Source organism: Pogonomyrmex barbatus, unplaced genomic scaffold, assembly GCF_055798465.1.
Source record: "Pogonomyrmex barbatus isolate J1 unplaced genomic scaffold, ASM5579846v1 scaffold12, whole genome shotgun sequence".
Lineage (NCBI taxonomy): Eukaryota > Metazoa > Arthropoda > Insecta > Hymenoptera > Formicidae > Pogonomyrmex > Pogonomyrmex barbatus.
This window is the reverse complement of record NW_028297108.1, coordinates 1,248,578-1,271,585: the sequence shown is the minus strand read 5'-3', so window position 1 is coordinate 1,271,585 and position 23,008 is coordinate 1,248,578. Positions and strand designations below refer to the sequence as shown.

General features: G+C 39.0%; 2 protein-coding genes across 5 annotated transcripts in view; both read left to right on the top strand.

Annotated features, from left to right (window-relative positions):
* Window positions 1-6,240, top strand: part of Atg16 (Autophagy-related 16) — a 360,881-nt gene extending 354,641 nt beyond the window's left edge. The window contains exon 10 of the mRNA XM_089071890.1: window positions 6,134-6,240. The gene's annotated coding sequence lies outside the window, so the exon portion shown is untranslated. The remainder of the gene's footprint in view (window positions 1-6,133) is intronic.
* The window catches only part of LOC105425613 (autophagy-related protein 16-1-like), a 280,555-nt gene that overhangs the window by 243,942 nt on the left and 13,605 nt on the right, over window positions 1-23,008 (top strand). For all 4 annotated transcript variants that reach the window (XM_089071896.1, XM_089071895.1, XM_089071894.1 and 1 more), the window contains 4 exons: window positions 6,134-6,254; window positions 14,223-14,402; window positions 16,070-16,154; window positions 16,245-16,391. In XM_089071896.1, coding sequence (XP_088928022.1) covers window positions 6,134-6,254; window positions 14,223-14,402; window positions 16,070-16,154; window positions 16,245-16,391 — 533 coding nt within the window. The remainder of the gene's footprint in view (window positions 1-6,133; window positions 6,255-14,222; window positions 14,403-16,069; window positions 16,155-16,244; window positions 16,392-23,008) is intronic.

The window sequence follows — 23,008 nt, the reverse complement described above, 5'->3', positions numbered from 1 at the left end:
ATGTTTGTCTAGTCGATCTAGCTTCTATAGGAAATAGCTGTATGCCATGAGATCTTGAGAGATAAAGCGTCTGACTGGATCATGAGCTGCCGCAGGCGACGGCAAGTCAGCTGGTGTTGATTTATGAGGAATACATGGTACTTATTTTTTTGAAAGTGATATTCATAAGGTATGGTGGTGTGGGCGAGAAGTACGCAACTTCCGATCTAGTAATGTTTGTTACATTGATTAAATCCTATTGCGATAATCATTTGAAAGCACAGATTTATTTATATATCTATATTCATAATATATAATATGTTTTATTCATAATACGTTTTATTTTGAACACACGGAAAGAGGGAGAGTGCTTTGAAATACATTTACAAGAACCCTTTATGCAATATTTTTTTTCAGCCAACATGCTTTTTTATCTATCTTGGAAGTGATACTCATCAGTGATTATACGATGATAATATGCATTCCCTTCGCCTTCATTTAAAATCTTGAAAGTTTTTACGGGAGCGAGCATAGCGCCTCGCGCGGTAATAACTATGTTACTGAAATTAACGAGCGGCAATAGAGATCAAGCGTAAGATTATCGAGCACATCATATTCAAAGGTGGGAGCGAAATCGCTACCGCCGGCGACGGCTAATAAGGACGGCGCGTTTACCTATCCGAGCGTTCGACTACCCTTGAAAGGGGTTTTTGAAGGGTGGCGCGATTCGTACGCGCGAACGCGCGTTCGGAAACGCGTGCGAGTGCGGCGGCTATAAAACGCGGATCGCTAGTTGCTTTCCGGGAAGCTTCCTCGCCGCTCTTTTTATCGACTTTAATTGAAGCCCCCGTATAACTTGAGGGATCCTCCTCGCTCCCTCCCATTTTGCTGCTGCTCTTTTTCTCTGGCTGGCCGCATTACTGTTCGCCCTCGATGGAGCACTAGGACTATGAAGAAGTTTATGCTTTTATTGCGCAGGAGCACACCGGGTGTACACACACACACACACACACACACACACACACACACACACACACCACGTACACCTCACCGGCGACTAGAACCCGGTGTATCGTAAAAAGACGATATCAGCCGCGTACTCCTCAAACCCCGGTGTGTATCTTCCCAGGACGATTCTTATAACACGAATATGAAATGTAGACATATACTTCGCGTATTTCTAGGCTAGTTTATTCCGTCATTCATGTGCAAAAGTCAAAAATCAAATATTAAAAAAATTAAAAAGGAAATTAAAGAAATTAAAAACCATAAAATTAATGATAATGTGTGTTTATTTAATTAATGTTTATTTTAGTTATTTAATTTAATTAATGGTAATGTATTAATTTTTTTTATTAACAGTAATGTGTTTAACGTTTTTATTTTTGACAAAATCAAAAATCAAAAATCATATGATTTTATAGAGTACGTGATGATCTCGTAATTCTCTTTGACTAGAAATTTTTTGAGCAACCTGAAGACAACCCTTGACATAAAAATTCAAAAATCATCTTCCCTTCATTTAATTTTTAAATATCTATTCGCTATTTAAATAATCCATTCGTTTTTCATCGCTGGGAAAAATGTTCGTGTAAAGAATTAAATCTAAATTCGATACATAAATTTTAGAAATTATTGCTTATGGTTTTTCCTAGAAATCAAAATTCTCTCTACAAACATACCGCTTTCGGAGTCAGCTTTATGGGCGTTCAACATTTAACATTTGAGCGGATTGACGTCGCTTGGCGTCTTTCAAGTTTATGCACGATGGCAAAGAAACTCCGAACGAAGACGCCACCGTAAACCACATTGCACGCGGATTGTTAGAGCTTCTTCGCTCGCGTTTGATGCTCCTAAAGCACTCTATCTATTCCTTCTTTGATGTGGGTATTTCGGATGTTATGTCACATGATAATATTATTATACGATGGATACGTATATATATTATCGCGTGTTGGGCGTCGAGAAATATCTCGCATTATCGCGTGATTGGACAAGTTCATGTTTCACGAAACTCGGCGCGATTCCTCGAACTCGTCGCCGAAGAAATACAATCCGTATGCGAGACTGCTGGATTACTATGGCTTTTCGGATATTTGCGTTAATAAACTTGCCCAGAGCGTTATGGTCGCGCACTCGGCGTTTTCCTGTAATCTCGAATTATCTCCCCGTCGGTGTAGAACAGAGTTACTAAATTGTTATGCGAAATTATTGAATGTTCGGATAGCTGCCATCGCTTTCCCGAGAATAGCCGCAGCAGGTATTTTCGATTATACGTTCGTTAGAACAAGAAATTTCTATATCGCTATAAAACTTGAAATACTTCCACATTTTTTCCACGGATTATATGTCATTGTCGTAATCCTAATTTCCGAGATTATTAAAAATAAAAGCTTACGTTAATTAAAATTTTAATATTCTCTGACTTTATAAATTCTACTTTCATTGTGCGAAAATTTTTGACTTAACTATTCTTATCCGATCGTATTTGTATTAAATTACTGCTTTTTATATTAATAAATTACAAAATAAAGACAGAAACAATTAATTTTTATTATGTTCAAACTTTTTGGGATGTAAAAGTTTTGAAACTACAAAAAAATTTCCTTGAAAAAAATTTCATTTAGTGTAGGAAAGCAAGAAAGAGCACAGTTGTAAAACATTACTGGTGTTAGAAGTGTGCAATAAATTGAGTTACTTCTTCAAAAGTTTACTCGTAAAAAGCTACATATGTATATGCGTGTGTATTATAGAAATCTTTGAAGAAAATTTGTGCACTAAAATAAATTCGAATTTCAAAATATATTGTGAAACAGGAAAAATTTTAAATTTAGGAAAAGTCATTTGCTCAAATTTGGTATGTAAGTTCCTTCTTAATAAGAATTTTTAGAAAAATTTTTGCAATATCGGAAAATTTTTGTGAATAAGTTTTATAAAGCGAAATATTTTGATAGATGTCTTTTTATTTCATTTTCATAACGGTTTATAAGAGTTTAAATTGTTAAAATATGTTAATAGAGTTACGTATCCGCTTTTTCATCATAATATCGAAGATCGCTTTGCGAAAATTTTGAAAAGCGCATTCTTCCGCTTTCCGCTGTTGTGCCGATGTCATGCCATTCTTAACAGGACAAGGCGATTGAAAGTAAAGTCCATTCAGCCGTTCGCGTGAAGAAACGTAGACCTCACCGTCGTACTTTCGGAGAAGTTCCCGAGACCCTAGATTATGGTGCACTTTCTTCAGTGGCCTCTTCCCCCGACATCTTCGCGAAAGAGGGTAAAGTTCTCCTGCAGCTCGGTATAACACCAGCGGCGGGGAAGGGGCCGCACTTCTACCTGTGTTTCTTTCAGGTTATAGCCCTCCCAGCTAAACTTCCGGGCCATTAATTTACATTAGGACATTTTTCAAGAGCGTGCTAGCCCCCCCCGGCGCCCTCCCGCACACCTTAAAATTGGCGAAGTCTTCTTTTTAACGTTCCTCCTCTCTTACACGGAAGAGAGCCCTCGAGCTGCTTTCCCGCCTCACCCCTTGTCGACGTCACGCTTGAATTCTTCACCATTAAACGGCGACGCGACGGAAGAAAAAGGAACGAGCGGAGCGTATATGAGATAACTTCAGAATTTCATTTAACGACGACGTGCAAGCGTGCACGCGGAAGGCGCTGGCAGTCATTAAATCACGCCCGTGGCGGGTCCCGCGGCTTGATTGATTTGTAAAGCGATCCCGTCGATACTCGGGATCGGCATTGCTCTTTAGATTCAGGTGTTTACGTAACTGCATACGTAAGTGCTACGTATATCACTTGATAATTTTATTGCCCGTCGCGGACGGGCACGTTGCAAATACGTCAACATTGAAACAAAGAGGGTGCGTCGCCACCCTCCCCCTCCCTTCCTTCCCCTCGGTGAGTAATTTATTAACTCGTAAAACTCGGACTCTGACATTAGCGCGAACGGGCTCGTCGCCCGTTTTTGAATTACCCCGCCCGTCCATTAAGCCACACGGTCTTGGGGCATGAGAACTTCGTATATCATCCTGGAAATTTCATTAGCAGTTTGCGCCATTAATGCGGGATACGATAAATATATAACGCGGGATACATGCTGTCATTGAAAAATTTATTCACTCGTAAAGTGCCGGTTGATAGTAGCGGTGCCATCCGCTGGCAAATTCCTTATCGACAAGCGGTCGTTAGGAAACGCCTAGACATAATTAACTTTGTGCTATCACGAATATTCTGATACTTCCTGTTTATGATTATGTGTAATGTACAGCTAATCTCTGCTATGATAATTTACGCGTAATCAACGAGCGAGCGAGCGAATGAGCGAGAGAGAGAGAGAGAGAGAGAGAGAGAGAGAGAAATCATTTGCATAAATAAACGAGCAGCAGGTAAAAAAAATCTGTTTCAAAATGAAAGACTCGCATTTTTGGGATTGTACTGTAAAAAACAGAGAACCATCGAACGTATATCGTTTCCAAAAACTTTGATAAGAGAATCCTAGAATATCGGGCATAGCTCGCGATCAAAAAAAAAAAATTGCTCGTAAAATGGGCCACCATGGATGTCGACGTACCGGTTTAATGCTCGTTCGCGCAAACGCTCGAAGTAAAGAGAGACATAACAACTGATGTCGTTGACATGTCAATGGCAACAAATATCTCCCGGGATATCTGACGATATATTTAATCGTAATATGTCTATGTATTACGTTCATCGTGACGGTCGTTATGACCGTCGCTTAAGCCTCTGTTGGTGTAATTTTTGATAAATCCATATCGCATTCGATATGGCTCACGAGCGAATGTCAGGAATATAAAGGGAAATTATGACAGCCTCGAGTTTTCTTGTTCAACTCAATATGAAAGTAATAATGAAATCGAACTCTTTTCTTGTTACCGTTAAAGGATGACGTACTATTCCGTTGGAAACGCATGCTTTATACCGTCGGTCTACTTCCGTCCCTTGCAGCTACATTCATTTCTCATTTCGAACACGTCGATACTCGAGCAGAGCTGAACTCGAAAGTAGAAGAGAGAAAATCAACTTATGAAAGCCGGTGCTCGATCTAATAAGTCTCTGTTTAAAGTTCAGGACTCCAGTTGCAAAGAGCGTCAATGACTCCGGCGCTTTCAAATTGTATTTAAGCAAAACGGTTTGTAACAAAGCAAATTCGTGACGCGAATGATAGATTATAATTGTCTTCAAGTTTCTTGCATTAAATATTTTTTTATCTCAAGTTTAAGTTGTGTGTCATTTTATATTGTTAATTTTGTTTTTCTCGATGTCTTCAGATATTCTTTCATCCCGTCAGGAATATATCCAATTTTTTTTAAATGGATAAAATCGATATGAAAATCACTGGATAATAATGTAATTCGATCTAACAAGTCTCTGTTTAAAGTTCAGGCCTCCAGTTGCAAAGAGCGTCAATGATTCCGACGCTTTCAAATTGTATTTAAGCAAATTGGTTTGTAACAAAGCAAATTCGTAACGCGAATGATAGATTATAATTGTCTTTAAATCTTTTATGTTAAATATTTTTTATTTCGATTATGTTTTGTTCATTTTGTTTTTCTTGATTTTTTTAGACATTCTTTCATTCCATCAGAAATATATAATTTTTTCAAAGTGGATAAAATCGATGTGAAAATCACTGGATAATAATATAACAAAGAGTTTCTCCTGAGAATACAATACAATAAATGACATATTATGTAAACGTTCTGAGTGTATTCTAAAAATATAAAGCTATGGTATACTACGTGAATACTCTGAATACATTCAGAAAATATATTACAAATGATATATACATATATATATATATATATATATATGATGTAAATATTCTGAATACATCCTGAGAATATATATAGCTATGATGCAGATGTTATCTAGTAGCGAATATTGTCAGTATATGCGACATGATTTAGTATGGTAATAGAATGTATGGAAAATTAAAACATTTATATTATACATTGTACAAGTTTTTAACTTATAAATTTAAACGATGTGTTAACCTTATTTTTTAATATTTTTTCACAAGATGGCATGGAGCACGCATATTTGACGTCACTTTTCATCTTTTTTTGTGATTTTATTTGTGCTGTATCCGAGATTCACGTAAATGAATCTTTATATTTCTGTTTCAGCACACACTCACGGGCCACTGCGCAAAGGTGATGGCGGCGAAGTTTCTTGGCGAGCCGTCGAAAGTAGTTACGGGAAGTTATGATCGGACTTTAAAAATCTGGGATCTGCGCAGCAAAGCATGTAAGTGAATGTTATTTTATCTATTAAAGGGAAGCAATGAAAAGAACGGTGTTTCTCTTGGGACATCCGTTAATAAGGATATAATCACGATTACGAGACATTAATTTGCTAAGTTATTAAAATCGCTGAAAGATTAGCGATCACCGTCCTGGTACAAGGTATTCTAAGTATCTTACTACACTTGCTACAAAGAGAAAGAAGGAATCGAGCTATCGTAAACGCAAAGATTCGAATTTCCACCGAGGCTCCAACCGGGGCTTAAAGCACTTTAATTAAACTAGTTTATGCAAAACAATTCTGAATCTCATCTGCGTATATTCGCCGACAATCGAGGTCTCTCGCCCAGTAATCCCGAAATCCCGAAGGGGGGGACTTCCTGCAGCGTGCAACGACGATACACACTTTTAAGGCGTGCGAAAGAAAATAAGCGGCGATTTCTTGCGGCTGACATATCGGGCTGCATAATGTTAATACGGTACATTCGTTCCGTACATTTCCGTCTCATAACTGAATCGCACGGAAGGTACGAGCCGAAAGTAATGCACGGCACTAGCGGTAATCACGTTGGCCATTACCCCTATTAGTCGTTGCATAATGCAGATACACTTACGAGCGCTCCAAGATAATAAAACAAACCATGCGAATCTGCATGGTCATTCATATGCATATTCCGTTGCATGTCGTACGCGGCTGCACAATGGACCACGCCACGCAAAATATGACGGCCATAATGCCCGGGCCCGGGCTTCGTACGAGGCGCGCCGGCATCAACGCCATAATGGCGAAGATTGGATAAAAACCGTCCTCCCCGTCGGCTAACAAACGGTTCGTTGCGTCATTCTGGATGCGTTAATTAAATTGATAAGATTCTTTCACGGAAGAACAGAGACTCTCTCACCAGAGAGTCTCTCACCTGGCACCGATCCTCATCGGCACGGAAAACTCTTTATCTCGGGGATATTGACGCTCTTAATAGATGATCCTTGTGGATAATGGAAGGGATTTCGGAAAAAGTTGCAACCTGATGGTCGAATAAATACGTTCGGAGATAAAGTGCGGAAGGGGGCCGAACGGGGTAACCCGATGACTTTAATGATTCTTTCCTCAAGTGGCCTCGAAGTGAAAGCACCGCGCGAATTGATGCGGATAACAAAAGACAGACTCATGTAATCTAATGAATGATCTGCCAGAAAAGAAAAGCGAAATTAATCACAAATCCATTACTCGTGGGGAAAGAGTACCGTCTTAATTAGCTCTTAAACCAGAACACGGGTTTATCTAGGACAAGGTAGTATAAAAGATGGTTCTCTGTTATATTCAGATTTCTTCATTAATCAATTTCTAATGAATATTATTCACTGCTATTTTGTACCTGATGTCGAAACCTAATTTGTTTTTAAAATAAGAGAGAAAAATAAAATATGGAAAACATTATTTCATTATTTCTGATTTTCATTTTTTATTTTTCAATTTGCGTTATTCTTTATCTCTTATTTAGATACAATTTAAAATATATATATATATATATATATATATATATATATATAGAGTTATATATATTTTTCAAATAGATCCTATGCAAATTAAAAGGGAGAAGCTCTTTACACAATAGGTGTATTGGAAAAATCAATATTAATATATTAAAATATATTAAAACTTTTAATATAGAAATCTTACTTCAATGTTCACATTCATATTTTTCAATTTAAAATGTATAGCATACATTTTTATAGAAATTTTAATATTGATTTTCCTGGTACGTTACATCTATTATGCAAAGAGCTTCTCCCTTTTGATCTGTATAGGATCTGTTTGAATACAGACGGCATGAGAATTATATCCTCCAGTACATGCATTCACATCCACTAGTTTTCACTTCGAATGCGTACGGTCGCCATTAGAAGCCCTTTTGTCCTAGAAAGTTCACGCGTTGTATGATCTAATTTCACGCGACAACTCTCCCACAGTCGGGTGTGAATAATCGCGAACCGCCGGATGCGATAGACGAGCCTTTTCTCGCAAACATTATTATCGTGACCTTCGACTGGCAGGTGTTGGACGAGGGCTATACCTGTATCCGCGTAAGGGTCTAATGATGCGGCTTCCGAGCCATTGAAAATCGTCACTGTGGCCAGAATAGCAACACGATAATTCCACGTCATTCAAGGGCAAATGTATCTCCCCCTTCCCAGAAAGCTCTCTTTTCGAGCGGAATGCGCGAGCATTGCTGATCGGTGCTCGATAGAGAACGCCAGAAATCTTCGACGCGCTCTTCGGAAATTTATTACACTAATTGTCGAGGATCAGTGACCATTTGCTCTTCGAGCTAACGGACTTCGGCGTATCGAGTCGCGGTCCTTTCGCCCGTAAAATAGAGGAATCTTTCGCCGGCGATGGTTCGTGCGACGGTTCTACGGTGATAAGCGCGCCGCTCCGAAGACAGGGGGCGAAAGTGATAATTTACAGCCGGATGAAAGTGGAGCCATTCTCGGAGGTGGAGCCTAGATCGCGCGCCTCGCGTCCTCGGAGAAGGAAAATGTGGGGGCTTTAAGTGGCACGAAAAATAAATTGAGCGAGCCGCACGCAGGCGGCCGGACGCGCGCAGATAGCGGCCACGGAGGATCTCATTTCCCGCAAATGTATTCGGGATTTACATTCGACCCTGGCGCCGGACTAATCTTGTGAAACGGGGGGAGGCGCTCCATCTAAAGAACGAGAGCCCAGATATCGATTTACACTATGGTCAACAGGACTACGGAATCCTGCGGTGTGTGCACGGTAGCTGGTAGCCGAGGAATCGTATTGACAGAGGACACAAAGCTGCAGAGACTGCTTGATACGATGGCGCACGGGCAGTATTAATTTGCAAAGTCCGGAAATCGCCTTAAACCCGACCTTTAATTACCGTTCGCTCGGCGCGCGGAATAACAATTTGTGTTATTAACCGACGTGTATCGGTAACAACTACTACTCGCCGAATTTCAATAAATCTCGCCGGGGGAATATCATTATCCGTTAGATACGTAATAAATAATGTAATATGTGCTTTGAACCTTCCGATGAACACCGATATCTAGACATATAATATACAATATTTAGATTATTTTGTTATATTTAGATTATGAGATTTGAAAGATGAATGAGATTTATTTATTTTTTTGTTTTCTTTTTTTCTTTTCTTTTTTTTTTTTTTTTTTTTTTTTTTTGATGAAGCAGGAATTAGTCACACTAGTTCATTTTATGTTATAGCAATTGATTTCACCTACACAGGAAGACCGACGCACAGTTGATGATGACAAATTTCAACAACAAAAGTCGTTAACTTGCTTTTATTTCATCCTATTGAAACACTCCGGACAAAAATTGCATTCGTACAAATTAAGTGATAAATAAGTGCGACTATTGTAGAGAGAGAGAGAAAGAGAGAGAGAGAGAGAGAGAGAGAGAGAGAGAAGAGAGTCAACTATTGGATGTTGTAGAACAAAACATCACTCATGTCAAAAGCGACTCGTTTCGGTGTGTATATTTACTTTTGTGCTAGTAAATTTATTTACATTTGATTTTTAGATACGATTGTCATGTACTACATATAAAAAAAAGAAACAAAAATAATGAATGTCATTAAGGTAGAGTTAAAGCAAAATTGTAAGTAAAATGAATAGGTTAGATTATTTAAAACTGATTTTCTGAAACACAAATGCGTCCGAGAATTGCATGTCTTTTATATTAAGTTAATACTAATAGAAAGTGTAAAGTGCGAAGTTTCGCGCACGGACGCGGGAGAACTGCATTACTTTGCGACATGCCAAGCCCTTATGAAAGTTGAAGAGCGCAATTTCGAAAAGTGTATCTCCTTAAATCAAGTCGGCCCAAAGTGATACAGCACCGGGAGTTTTAACCGGGCGATAATTAATGTAAGAAGCCGAGCGCCATCACAAATCGTCCGTCCCGACTGAGTTTGCGGCCGGCTCATCAAACTTGTTACATAAATACGAAACTTTTTCCACCGTCGCGCAACGCGTGCAGTCGAGGCGGGAGTGCAAGAATCTTACTCTTTTATGTTAACGCGAACGACAACGGCGAGGGTGCATGGGAGGCGGGGAAGGGGGGGGGGGAGGGAGGGAGGGAGGGGGCGACGGCATAATTAACCTGTGGCTTAACTTCGTCACGTAATTTATAGCTGTCGTCTCGCCGGGGGTCACCCGGTAGTCGAGTCCAAGTTAATTGTGCGCACGTCGAGGCACGCGGATACCTGCGTGGATACACACAGGTACTCCGGGGACATCCGCTTTAGCCTCGCGAGGTGGCCTTTTGTTGTTGCCGCCGTGGTCCTACAGCAAAATAGCGAAAACCAACTATCAAGGAAGACCGGCGGTGCTTGTACAAAAGTTTCGCACAAATAAATCTCCGAACGCGAGGCGCGCGCACAATGGGAAAGCGGCGCTGAAAGGGCGTTTAAGCGTGAATTATTGTTTACCGCGGGACGCTTTAAGACAAAAAGGACGCTTAAAGTGGATCAGCTGTTTTCTATCGCGCTATTATCTACCTCGCCACGTTGCCGCGCAATTTCGTGGACGCCCCGAGCGACTCTTCTGGACACAATCGTGCCGCAGACAGACGAATTCCGCACCGCACCGACGAAATAACACCCCGCGTCACGCGCTCGCCGCTGACTGAAAAGACGTGCCAAATGCTCTCTAACGTTCTGAGAAATTAATTGCCGCCATTGTATTCCTAACGCGTGCATCGCACGCTTTTCAACCAGAAAGAATGCGTTCATTGTAAAAGTCACCATCTTAGAAAATAAATTTTTTTCTGATTTTTTTTTTTAGAATAAATACAAGAAAGATTGTATTATTGATGTATTATTTATCTTTATTTTAATTTTGCAAAATATAAAAACATATAACTATTAAAATAAAATAAAACTATTAAAATAATGTAGAGAGTTATCACGATTCATATGAGTTATTGAATACGCAAAAATAAATTAGCTCTTATATTTTAATTAATATCAAGCATAATTATTAGATAATTAGAATTGATAATTTCTATAGAAATTATCGAAATAATAAAATTTTACTTTTTCATTAAGGAGAGTCCGGCCTAGATAAATGAAAGGTGATTTGCTAGATCTAGAAGGTAATTATATTTTTTTGTTAACATATGTCTAAAACAAATGCATTAATGTGAAATACATATTAATGTGGAAAGCACGAAGGAGGGCAAATTAACATCCCGAAAGCTCTTATCATGGCTGACAGTTGAAGAAGGCTTACACGAAAAGCCGGTAATCCTTTATGCCTCGTTTGAGGGATAGATGTACGTTAATAGCATATATATATAATGCACTTATCTGAATAATACATTGGACTTAAGGACCAGTACATAAAGAACTATATTATAGATAAGGGATGTGGATAATCTTGCGCGACGTGCAAGAATTGATGTTCTTTAGAATTACCATCTTCGTTTAACCACAACTACCAGAGATTAAACTGAAGAAGAAACTGTTTATTTTTAAAAGTGCAAAATTACGAGACATTCCGCAAAATCAATTATTTTTAATTAAAAGTATAACTGCGTACTGTTTGCTGTCTTTGCGCTATGCATTAAGCGAAACTATTGTTGAAAATAAACGCTATTTTCAAATATATTAAAAGAAACGGTATTGCGCGAGGAAGAGAGATTGTTGATATATCCCCGGAGAAATGTCGTGCTTTTTGTAGGGGGAAAAAAAAAAAAAAAAATTTGTACCGGAGGAAAAGGGAAGATTGTCTAACTAGATATCAGAAAAATTAACGTCATCTTTGTGATCACAGGGACGTGTACGGAGCGATGATTAAGTCAGGCTAACACTCTTGGCCTGCCGTCATCATCATTACGACTCAAATCTAGTCATCAAATGGAAACGTTTGCGCATTATTCCGAGTTACAGTGGAAATCCCTTTGTGCGGCTTGCCGCGCGGTAGCGCACTCGCGGAGATATGTTTTGCCTGCTAATGATTTTTACGTTTCGACGTTTATTAGCCGTACGCGTCTCGCGTATTTTACTTAAATCGTGATAGGCGGCGCGTTGCGAATTGCATTGTGGTACGGTTACTTGTTGCGAGATAAGACTGTCTCTCTCTCTCTCTCTCTGTGAACCGCGCGGCGTTGAGGTGAGATAGGAATTGTCGACAAGTTTCTCTTTATGCACGAGCGCACTTTAAAAGAAATTTTATTGCTTCCAGAGAGGCGCCCTGCTCATCGTGTTTGAAGCTTGTAAAGTTCGCTTTCTGCGAAACTTGTATCGAACTACGAGAATTGAGCGCACGCTATATACGCAAATATCGCCGATAGCGATATAGTATATGTGTAACATATCGGCGTCTAAGTAACATTATATCGAAAGCGCTTGTGTAATATGTAGAGGAAAAGCAATATATACGCTTAATCATCTGATCTGGAAACGTTATCATGCATACTCGAATTTACATTCTCTTACAAGGGACAAGTAGTCATTAAAAAATTATTTTAATTGAATTATTATTACGACGCTATATATGTAAAATAGCATATTATATTATACAGTGTGTATTATTATTATTTACTTTTTCGAATCTTTTTTTCTTAAAAATTACAATACATATAATTTTTGAAGAAAAAGAATAATGAAAAAATAAATAATCGCAATGTGAAAGTTCCCGATGAAATTATTGAAACGCAATATTTGATATTCCAATGGAGAAGAGCAAAAAGTAAATGTAATTACAGTCTTTGCTGACTCAGAAATTTCGGAATGCGATCTCGCGAAACAGTCGAATGCGCGATCGTAATTAAATACACGCTTTCGAAATGTACAGAATTTGCTTGCGAAGGAAGAAGCTCTCCTCCATGGTTGACATGGTACACCGTCGTGAAGTAATTGGAGTTTGTAATACCATTTTCGAATGGGAACATCAACGGTGGACATCATCCGCTAACCGAGCTTGTCCCGCTTGTAGAAACTTCGACAGACTAATCGATCGGACGATAAATCACGTTTGATTTAACGTAGGGCCACGAGTAAAGTAGAATGGAAACCGGCGTACGGATTCGTAATCGTACAAAGGCCGGGATTAAGGAAAGGTTGAATAGGAGAGGAGGGGGAGGGGGAATGGGGGAGGCCCGTAAGCGGAAAACTCGTAATTTATCCTGTTTCCAGTCTTGATGCCGGGCATTTCCGCGACGCGCTGGCGATTTCCAAGAGCTTCGCGGAAACGTGGCGACGCGAATGTCATTTCCCGACGTAAATTAAGTTTGAAATCCTGCTTATTTCAGCGTGGAGATCGATGAAAGCTGCTACTGGGTAGAGCTACAGTTTGAAAGAGGAAACCAGCCGTGATTCACATTCGATACAATCACTGTTAACTCACTCCGTTTAAAGTCGGCACGTATATGCACAATTCGCGAGGACGTCGAAATTCTGTTACTCTGTGGAATGCTTAAATTAAATACAGAATGCAATATAATCAAATTAAAGTGCATTTAATGTGATGATATACTGTTATCCTTGAAGGGCAAATTTTACGTCTGAAGGCTTGTCCGAATCAAAAGATTTATCAGCATCAGTAACGTTTTTATTCGTAATTTGACTATAATCATTGATATCTATGCAATCAAATGTATTTTATAATAATTTAATTACATGTGGATAAATTATAAAAAATTTATTAGAATTTTCACTAATAATTACTTCTACAACATTATGGAATATTTAAAAAAAAAAGCAAGAATCTATATAATTAATTTTTTTTTTGCATATTTTTTTATCCATTTATATATAAAATTATTAACAAATTTTACTTGACGGAAGGAGATATTGTTTTTTCATCCATCATTTTTTAGGCATTAACTGTTTAATTAAGTACACAAAATAATCAAGCAATGAAATTACGATCCATTTGCACGAATGCATCCTTTAAGGATAAGTAACTTGTGTTGCAGGTATAGAGACGAAATTCGCTGGTTCAAGTTGTAATGACCTCGTAACTTCGGACGGAGCTGGCTCTACGATAATCAGTGGTCATTTTGATCAAAGGATCAGGTTTTGGGATACTAGAGCTGAATCCAGCTCAAATGACATTCTATTGGAAGGAAAAGTTACATCTTTAGATTTATCTCGCGGTAAGTAATTCACTTTGATTTAATTTAATCAATCTTTTTTTAAAAATCTTTTTAATTATTGATACGTATGTAATCATGATATAAAAAAACCCACTATCGTGAGAAATTCTGTTGTTTTATATTTTATATGAGATGTAGTTGATATTTCAAATTCGGATTAACACAGTATATTATTCCATAAATATATACTTAATACGAATTATAATTCAATGACTATCATCGTTCAATATCATTGTAATAATAATTATATACATACGTATAACATCACAACAGGGTTTTGATTCTGTATTATGTATACCTGTAATTTCCACGTATTTTACAATATCAAATAAAGTCTCAATATCAAATAGAATAATTATTGATTATTATCATCACATCAATTATTTATATGAAATAATTCAATAAAATCATCAATATTGCTTAAAGGACGATTTTTGACAACTGTAACCTATTTTTTTATTTTACGAGAAGTATAAATATGCATTTTCAATAGAATTAAACTGATAATAATTTAATGTTGCGAGTCTTTATTTATTTGTAATTTTAAAAAGAAAGATAAATTAATATTAAGCATGGCTGTAAAAATTGCAGACTTTTCATGTCTCTGCATTAATACTGAAAACGTAACTGTATTGAGTTAAATTTAGGTACAGAGAGTTTCTTGATTTTATCTAGTTCATAATTACTTCGCAACTACAAACTGTACGTACGATAGCTTAAACATTGAAGCACGACTGTACTTCTTGATTTAATAATGTGTTTTAGGGCAAGGTTGAATACAAACTAGATTTAACTAAAATATCTTAAGTATCTGGAGAGATACGAAACAGTGGACTTCAGTTATTTTAATTAAAGCGTTAAATGGGACAGCGGAAATATTATAAATTTTATATAGCGTACATAATACGCATCTGTCCCATTGGATAATTAATACGATGAGGAAAGATACTAATTGGTATTTCACAGCAGCTACGCGATTGCATTTCATTTATGGATTTTATCCGCAGCTACGCAAATAACGTTATTTCGTTTTCGCTTTTTATCGCAACGTCCTAATGATGTGAATGAATTGGCTCGCGCAATTCTGCAGTGTTCTCAAAACATTTGTATCAGCTGCAAGTGCATCCTGTTCATACAAGGGTACTTCATTCAGATATATTGTTCTATCGCATTCTATTAATCCCGGGTATTGCCGGGAACGCGGGATGAATTCAAGTGGAGCGAGGGATATTGGTCCGATTTTTAACTTTTGCAGTTAAGCAGGCATATCGCGTCTCTCTAATATTTTTGTATCGTTCATCGTTGTACATTCGCTTAAAGGAGGACTTAAAATAATATTATATGCTCCGGCGTCATTCTTCATCATCGATCGATACGTCCTCTGAAAGGACGTCACGCAAACGGATCGTTTCGATGCACGGCGAATCACGGGCCGTATAAGTTTATTGCACTGTAATTAAATCTTTTAACGCTTAGGACTGTTTGCGTCACCTGTACGTTCCTGTAGAATCGCTTTTATTGATGGTTCATGGTATTCGAAGCACGACGAGATATTTGTTTGGCTCAAGTTGCAGCAAACTACTCGCAAACGTTCACGCAAACAGTTTAAATATTATTCAATCTTACGCACGATTACGAAAATCACAAAGGGATCTATTTGATTTCAGACGCAAATTACCTTTTGAGTTGCGTGAGAGATGACACGGTGAAACTGATTGATCTACGGATGAAGAAGATTGTTGGATCGTTCAGGTATGTCGTGGATTTTTTTTTTTTTTTTTTCGTATATGTGTGGAATATTAAAGGAATAATAATTCGTCGTATTTTGATTTTATTTTTCAGCGCTGACGGTTTCAAAGTGGGATTCGATTGGACAAGGGCTGCTTTCAGTCCTGACGGACAGTACATAGCGGTTGGTTCCGCGGATGGTTCCGTTTTCATCTGGTCTATAGCGACGAATACAATTGAAACAATACTAAAGGGGCATACGTAAGTAGGGATAATATATTATCATAACTAAAAATTTCAAAATTATGTAAAACTCCTTTCCGCAAAGAAATACGATTAACCATGATGGCATGAAATAGCATGAAAGTATTATGAATTAAAATAAAGTAATAATTAAATAATTAAACGTTGTACTTTAAAGAATATAAACCGATTGTAAAATTTTAAAAGGAAGTCATAAAATAATTTAGTTTAGTCAATTGAATTATAATATGACTTATAATATCCGAACTGCACGTATACCTTAATAAACATTGGCTTCATCGTTTTTATCGCTCACATATTATATATCTTCTTGACCGGATATTTAAGTTTCTATGCGAGAAATAAAATCGTGGTTTTTTTTCTTTCATATCGCGATTGGAATGTGCAATACCGATATTAAAACTTGAACCGTTATAAAATAGAGCGTACGAAAAAAGACTGATAAGTTTTATATGACTTTAATCGTCTGTGTTTGCCAATGATGAAAAGACATATTAAAACGAGAAATTTTGTTCCCAATATTTTATCGAATATTGATTTAGGAAAGACTAATCCGCGAGATATTGAAGGCAGTTTGCTGCGCCAATCCTTCATAAAGCTCGTCGTCTTATTTTAATATGGCTTTTTTATTGCAATTCTTTTTACTCTGTAATCTGACTTTTTATTTTATATCGCATTAATATATTAAAATATCAATATAAATGTGTTATTGATCCCTCCAGAATTCAAAGATATCAAAATATAAAAAATATTGATGCAATCTCAGTTTCTATTAATTTTTTTATTATCAACACGCCATGGACGATATGATCTGGAGATTACTTTTTAACGTTACGTTCGCGACATTTCTGACCAAACGTGCGACTTTATTTGCGGTTGTGAAATCGATAGCCCGCTGCTGCCCTTCCATTTCGGCATGTGGCCTACCACCGTTATATAATTTATTTCTCTCTGTCCCTTTTTTTTTTTTTTTTCGCAATACGTTTTGACTCGTTTGACGGACGTGAATTTCTTGTTTAAATTCGTTCGTCGAAGCACTAAAGCGTCCGTAATTTTTGGAGCACCTTCGAGTGCTCTGCATACCTACCTGACACGAAAAGTTCTTGAAGTACTTCGTCCATCACACGCAGCGTATATACCCATACGTGCACATATACATACGTACCCGTGTATACGTACGTATACGTGAAGAAAAAGATTTGCAGCGGAAAGAGACAGAGAGAGAAAGAGAGAGAGAGAGAGAGAGAGAGAGAGAGAGAGAAAATTTAAGAAAATATTGCGACGTGACCCGATTTTTGCTCCAACTTTTACGCTGTATATCCTCGTATATATAACTGCCTGTATCTATATATCGTCGGATGATTTCGCGATATCGCGAATTTATACGGAGCAACGTGGATGCAAACTCTCTCGGCCGGAATCTCTCGTCGACTCTCTCTCTCTCTCTCTCTCTTTCTCTCTCTCTCAGCGTGTCGCTCCGGATGACCGAAGGTTCATTTGCCAGCTCTCGGAGTGTGGAAAGCGAAAACGTGAAAAATCCGTGAAAAGAGAAAGAAATCGCGAGAATGCATCGAGAAACGAAAGTGGTCATAGGCAGCACAGGCATATCTCGTCCGCGTGCTTTCAATGCCCTTTCACCTACACGAGCTACGTTGATGGACGCGTTAATCGGCGGTATCTCATGGGGAATGCGATGTAAGGATCTCCTACTACCGAGGTGCAGAAAATCGATGTGTTTTAAACACTAAAAACGTCAATTATGCCATTACGGCCACAGGGACGGTTAAACATGATACTACCTGTAAATCAATAGCAAGCGTGGCTAACAATTTCCGGGTGTATCCCTCGTAACAATAACTTCACAATATCTAACAACTCATAAATTGACGAACAATTGAAATACCAGCCTTTCTTATTACAGAAACTTTACCAACAAAATTGCTGTAACATAAATTCGTTGAATTTCTTTTCATATAAATATGTTATTTATAGCGTCATTACGTTGATTTATATCCAAAGCTAAAAATATTATTGGCTAGATTGAGAGAACAAAAGTCATGATTCCTTGATATAAAATAAGTTCTACATGGCTGTTAAATAATGTTTAATTATTTGTGACTGAAATATGTCGTGTTTCATACCAATTATACTATTATGTAACAATTATTAACAATAATTAGTTACTACACACATGTTGAAACATTTACTAACATAATTGATAATAATTCATAATTGCATCAAAATATATCATTAATGTTGTTACATAACAATAATTACATTTAAATGGCTGATAATAAATAGTTTATTATATATTGTAAAAACATTTCTATTAATTTCTAACATTTTTTTTAAATATCAGATATATTAAACTGAACGTGCATATATTGAATTTAAATATAATTTTACTATAAAGAAAAAAGATCTCGTTAAAATATAAATATCTAAATTTCTTATAAGATATCTGCGTTATTTTCTGGAAGCGATGGAAAATGAAGTCGAAATGTTGTCGAAATGAAAGTGACTCGTTGCGCTTTTGGCCCCGTTTTATCTAAAAGAGGCACAACGACCATCGTCTTGGACGATCGAAGTCGAGTCTCGCAAAGGATAGATCGTAAGATCCGTTCTACGATTATCGTCTCTTCCTCTCCTCCCGCGAAGAGGAAGAGAGCGCTCCTCTCTGTCGTCGCGGCGGCCGACCGTGCCGTCTTCGGCCTCCTCGAGTTTCTCAAGGACGCGGGATCTTTGGCGGTGGCTTCTCTGGGAGAGCCCAGCGGGCGGCTCGAGACCGGCGTGTATCTAAGTACCGGTCGTATCGAAAAAGCTGGCTTAAGCACCACTCACATACACGTCGCTCGGTGCCGGTATGCGCGGTTCCTCGCGCAGGTTTCACTATTATTACTTTCACTCTAGCCGAGAGACGTAGCCGAGGCGTTCATGGACATCTTTCGCGGTCGTCGTCGTCGTCGTCGTCGTCATCATTTTTTCTTCTCCGGTCTCTTGGTCTCTTCGTTCCTCCGTCATCCTCGTTCGGTCGTCTTTCACGACTTCGTTGTCGTTTTCGCCATCGTCCTCTTCGTGGCGGTCGCAGCATCCAAGCGCGGTCGTTGCAGCGCGCAACGTTGCAGGAAGGTAAATCGTACGTATAATTCGTACGTTGCGCTCGCTCAGGAATCCCCGAGACTAACTTAATAAGCGCCCTCGCCCTTTCACCCTCTTTTCTCCGTCTGTGTCCTCCGACGGCACCCCGTAAAGCGGCAAGGAGCTGTGCTACGATTCCGTAGGTATTTAATGCACGCGCTCTCTGGTGCGCGCATTTGCGCGCTGCCTGTCGCGGTGCGAGCTATGAAATTTAGATGTTATGCGAAACGCGCGAGTGTGCGAATTAAGGTAATAGTCGCGGAAGCCGACTAGTTCGTTTCCACGATATCTTCTGCGCCGGCAAATCTACGCGATAAACATTAGCGCGAGCTCGTAAAGATTAGTTATACGCTTTGTAAAGGGGGAAGGACGTCACGTGTAAAATAAAGTAGTAAATATATTTAGAGGTAGGTATAATGAGGGTGCCATTATATGCATTATTTTTGTTAAGTTTTATTGTACCATCGCAAAGATCGTCACTTCAAATCTAATCATTTAGATCTCTTTATTATATTTTAATTTTAACTTTAGAGTCCTTCTCCTCTCTCTCTCTCTCTCTCTCTCTCTCTCTCTATGCGATTTGTAATGTTGGTATCTTTACGCGGCATATATAAGCCGCATTTAAAAATGCGGTTTTTACGCGTACTCTAATAAACGCACGCAAAACCACGCGCTGCTGCTCGTTTTGTACCAATCGAGGAACTATTCGGCATAACTTCCTTTCCGCGAGCACTTAGACTCGAATGCGCAATATTGCCCGATAAGCCTACACGCCCGTTCGTGTTCTAATTTGCAATCATCAACCGACAGAATCCGCCGGTACATATGGTCGGAAGGCGGGAATTTACCGCGCGATCCCCAGCGAATAAATACTGCCGCGCGATTATAACAGAACAGGCAATTAGGAAAACGGCGAGGGATCAAGTTACCGGTTAAGTTCTCGGCTTTGGAAATTAAAAGCGCAGTTCCGTCGAACTATATCTTCGATTCGGACGCATTACGGAATCAGTGGCCTCATTATATTCGTATTCGAAAGCTTTCGAAAGAGAGATGTATAACCGCCGGATATTTTTCCCCTCGTCTGATCCCATTTTATCGTAATTACCGCTTATATTTTAGAACGGAATAAAAAGCATTATTGTTTCAAAACTATCTATTGTCTTGTCTCTTGATCCTCAAAAAAAAAAAAAAAAAAAAAAATTGATACAGACCTGATTTCCAAAATTATCGGGATGACGAGGTTTTCCTCACGCTTGTCCAAAGTGTCGGCACAGCCACTAAATGCCACGTGCTGCAATTGAGTAGCGATCGCATGATTTATACAGCTTGTTATTAATAAATAAATCTGTAGCAGGATACGGTAACAGTACAGGTTATTATTCCCCTTCGCTGGTAACTGACAAGTAACAACATCTCGTAAAGATTACTACGCCGTATTTCAGTCACGCATGCATTTATGGCGATTTCGCTCTTTCGACCCTTTTACGAGAGGATATTGGGTTTTGCCATGGTGGTTCATAAGGGCATGGCCGAAAACGTCTTGGGAAAGTAGTTCGATTAGTTATATTTCATGCGTTTTTGCGTTTTGTGTCCCGGTGCAATCCCCCTTTACTGCCTCGGGTGTAGTCTCTCGGGTAACGCCTTTGCGCCCGTCGTAGTTTCGAGGATACGCGCGCCGCCGAGGATCGTCTTTTTTTCCTCCCCCGCGACTTTCGGAGTGCCGGAGCGGCGCTCCATTTTCCGGCGCGATCTCTCTCACGGCGCGGCGCACTTTTCACGCGTCCGTCTCTTCCGAGTTTTCGCGAACCCGCCGTCCCGAACTTCGCCGTGTAAACGTTAGCTCGGCGCTCCCTCGCAGGGGGAGCTATATCGCGAATAGCACAGACTCGTAATGAAAATTCAGCACGGCTGAAAGCGGGTGGTGCGAAAGAGCGGAGGGGTAAAGTCAAGTGAAGAAAAAAAAATTAGATTATTTCCCCTCCTCTCTCCCCCCCTCCCCCTCTCCCCTTCGTCTCCTCGTCCTCCGCCTGTACGTATGTACGCGTGTGCGCATGGTTACAGCATCGAAAGGTGACGCGACATGTCTCGGGAAAGAATCTCCTCGATATTCCATGATGAGAATCGGATCGATCTCTCTTGTCGCCCGATGTAGCGATGTAACGTCGCGAGATCAATTGTCTCGCGGTACTTTTCTCACTTAACTCGACTTCGTTTCCACGGCAATGATCGGCCGGTCCGGCACGATATTATGTCATTTATCTTCGTCTTGTCTTCGGAAGCCGACCGGTGCCGAGGTCTTTATCTGTTTTTCCCATTCCAGCAGCCGCCGCCCTCCCTCCCTCCCCCTCCCCCGCGCACCGGTGCCAGCCGGTCGGTGGTTGGTACGGATATACCCGTCGATTCTCATCCCCGACCACCTATTCCCGTACCTTTCCCCGTTCCCTCGACTCCTCTAACCGAGGGCATTCGTCGATCGTTCCTTTTTCTTCTCCCGCCATCGTAGCATTTCGACGGGCAGTCGTTGATAAAAGCTTTCTGTCAAATCTGACGTATGGATTTTTACCACGATCCGCGCAAGAGAAGAGTACCAATCGAAATGATCCGGATTACTTTTTTTATGGGATGTAAATAAAAAAAATAAGCTAATATATTTTCCTATCCTGCTCCATCTACGTCAAACGTGTATATATGTATGAGGTTCTTACTTTTATTTCTTTTATCATTCTTAAACTGAATTGTAACTTGTTTTTGCTTTTCTTCAAGTGTTTTATTAACGGAAACACGTATGTGTGAATATGTGTATAAACATAAGTGACTATCTGCAAGAAGTATTGAATTGGGTTCATGAGTATGCTAAATTTAAATAACTGTGCAGATCGGAGAATTATCTCTGCGGAAATGATCCCGATTAAATATTTTAATCCAGATAGACATCTATCTATTACGTCAAGGCGGATCGCGATGACGGCTGATATTAGCCATCATTAAACGGCACAAATTGTATAACAGGAAATCATTTTTTTTTTTTTTCAGAAATCATCGATATCAATAATCTGATAACAATATTTTGAAACATTATATGAAACGTTATATTAAAAGAGATTAAAAAAAGTTCCCATTGATCGATTTAATGACGCATTGATTTAAGTACGCAGTAACATGAATGTAAAATTATAATAAAAATAAAAAAAAAAAGGATACGTTTATGTCCGTTCACTACAACTTCATTTGGCTCACGAAATAGGCCTACGTACATCTATCTGAAGCTTTACAAACCATCGAGCTACTGCTTGCGAGTTTGCCGCATCATTGACAGTTTAGATAACACTTTAAGCCCGACTATCCCATCGCACATGTAGGGCTAAATATGGTTATATATGGATTCTGCAATGTAATATAAGCTCGCGTTGAATGTTAACATGTGATGATAATCGGATATAACGTAGCGCTGAACGTAAAGTACGCAGGTTAAAAGT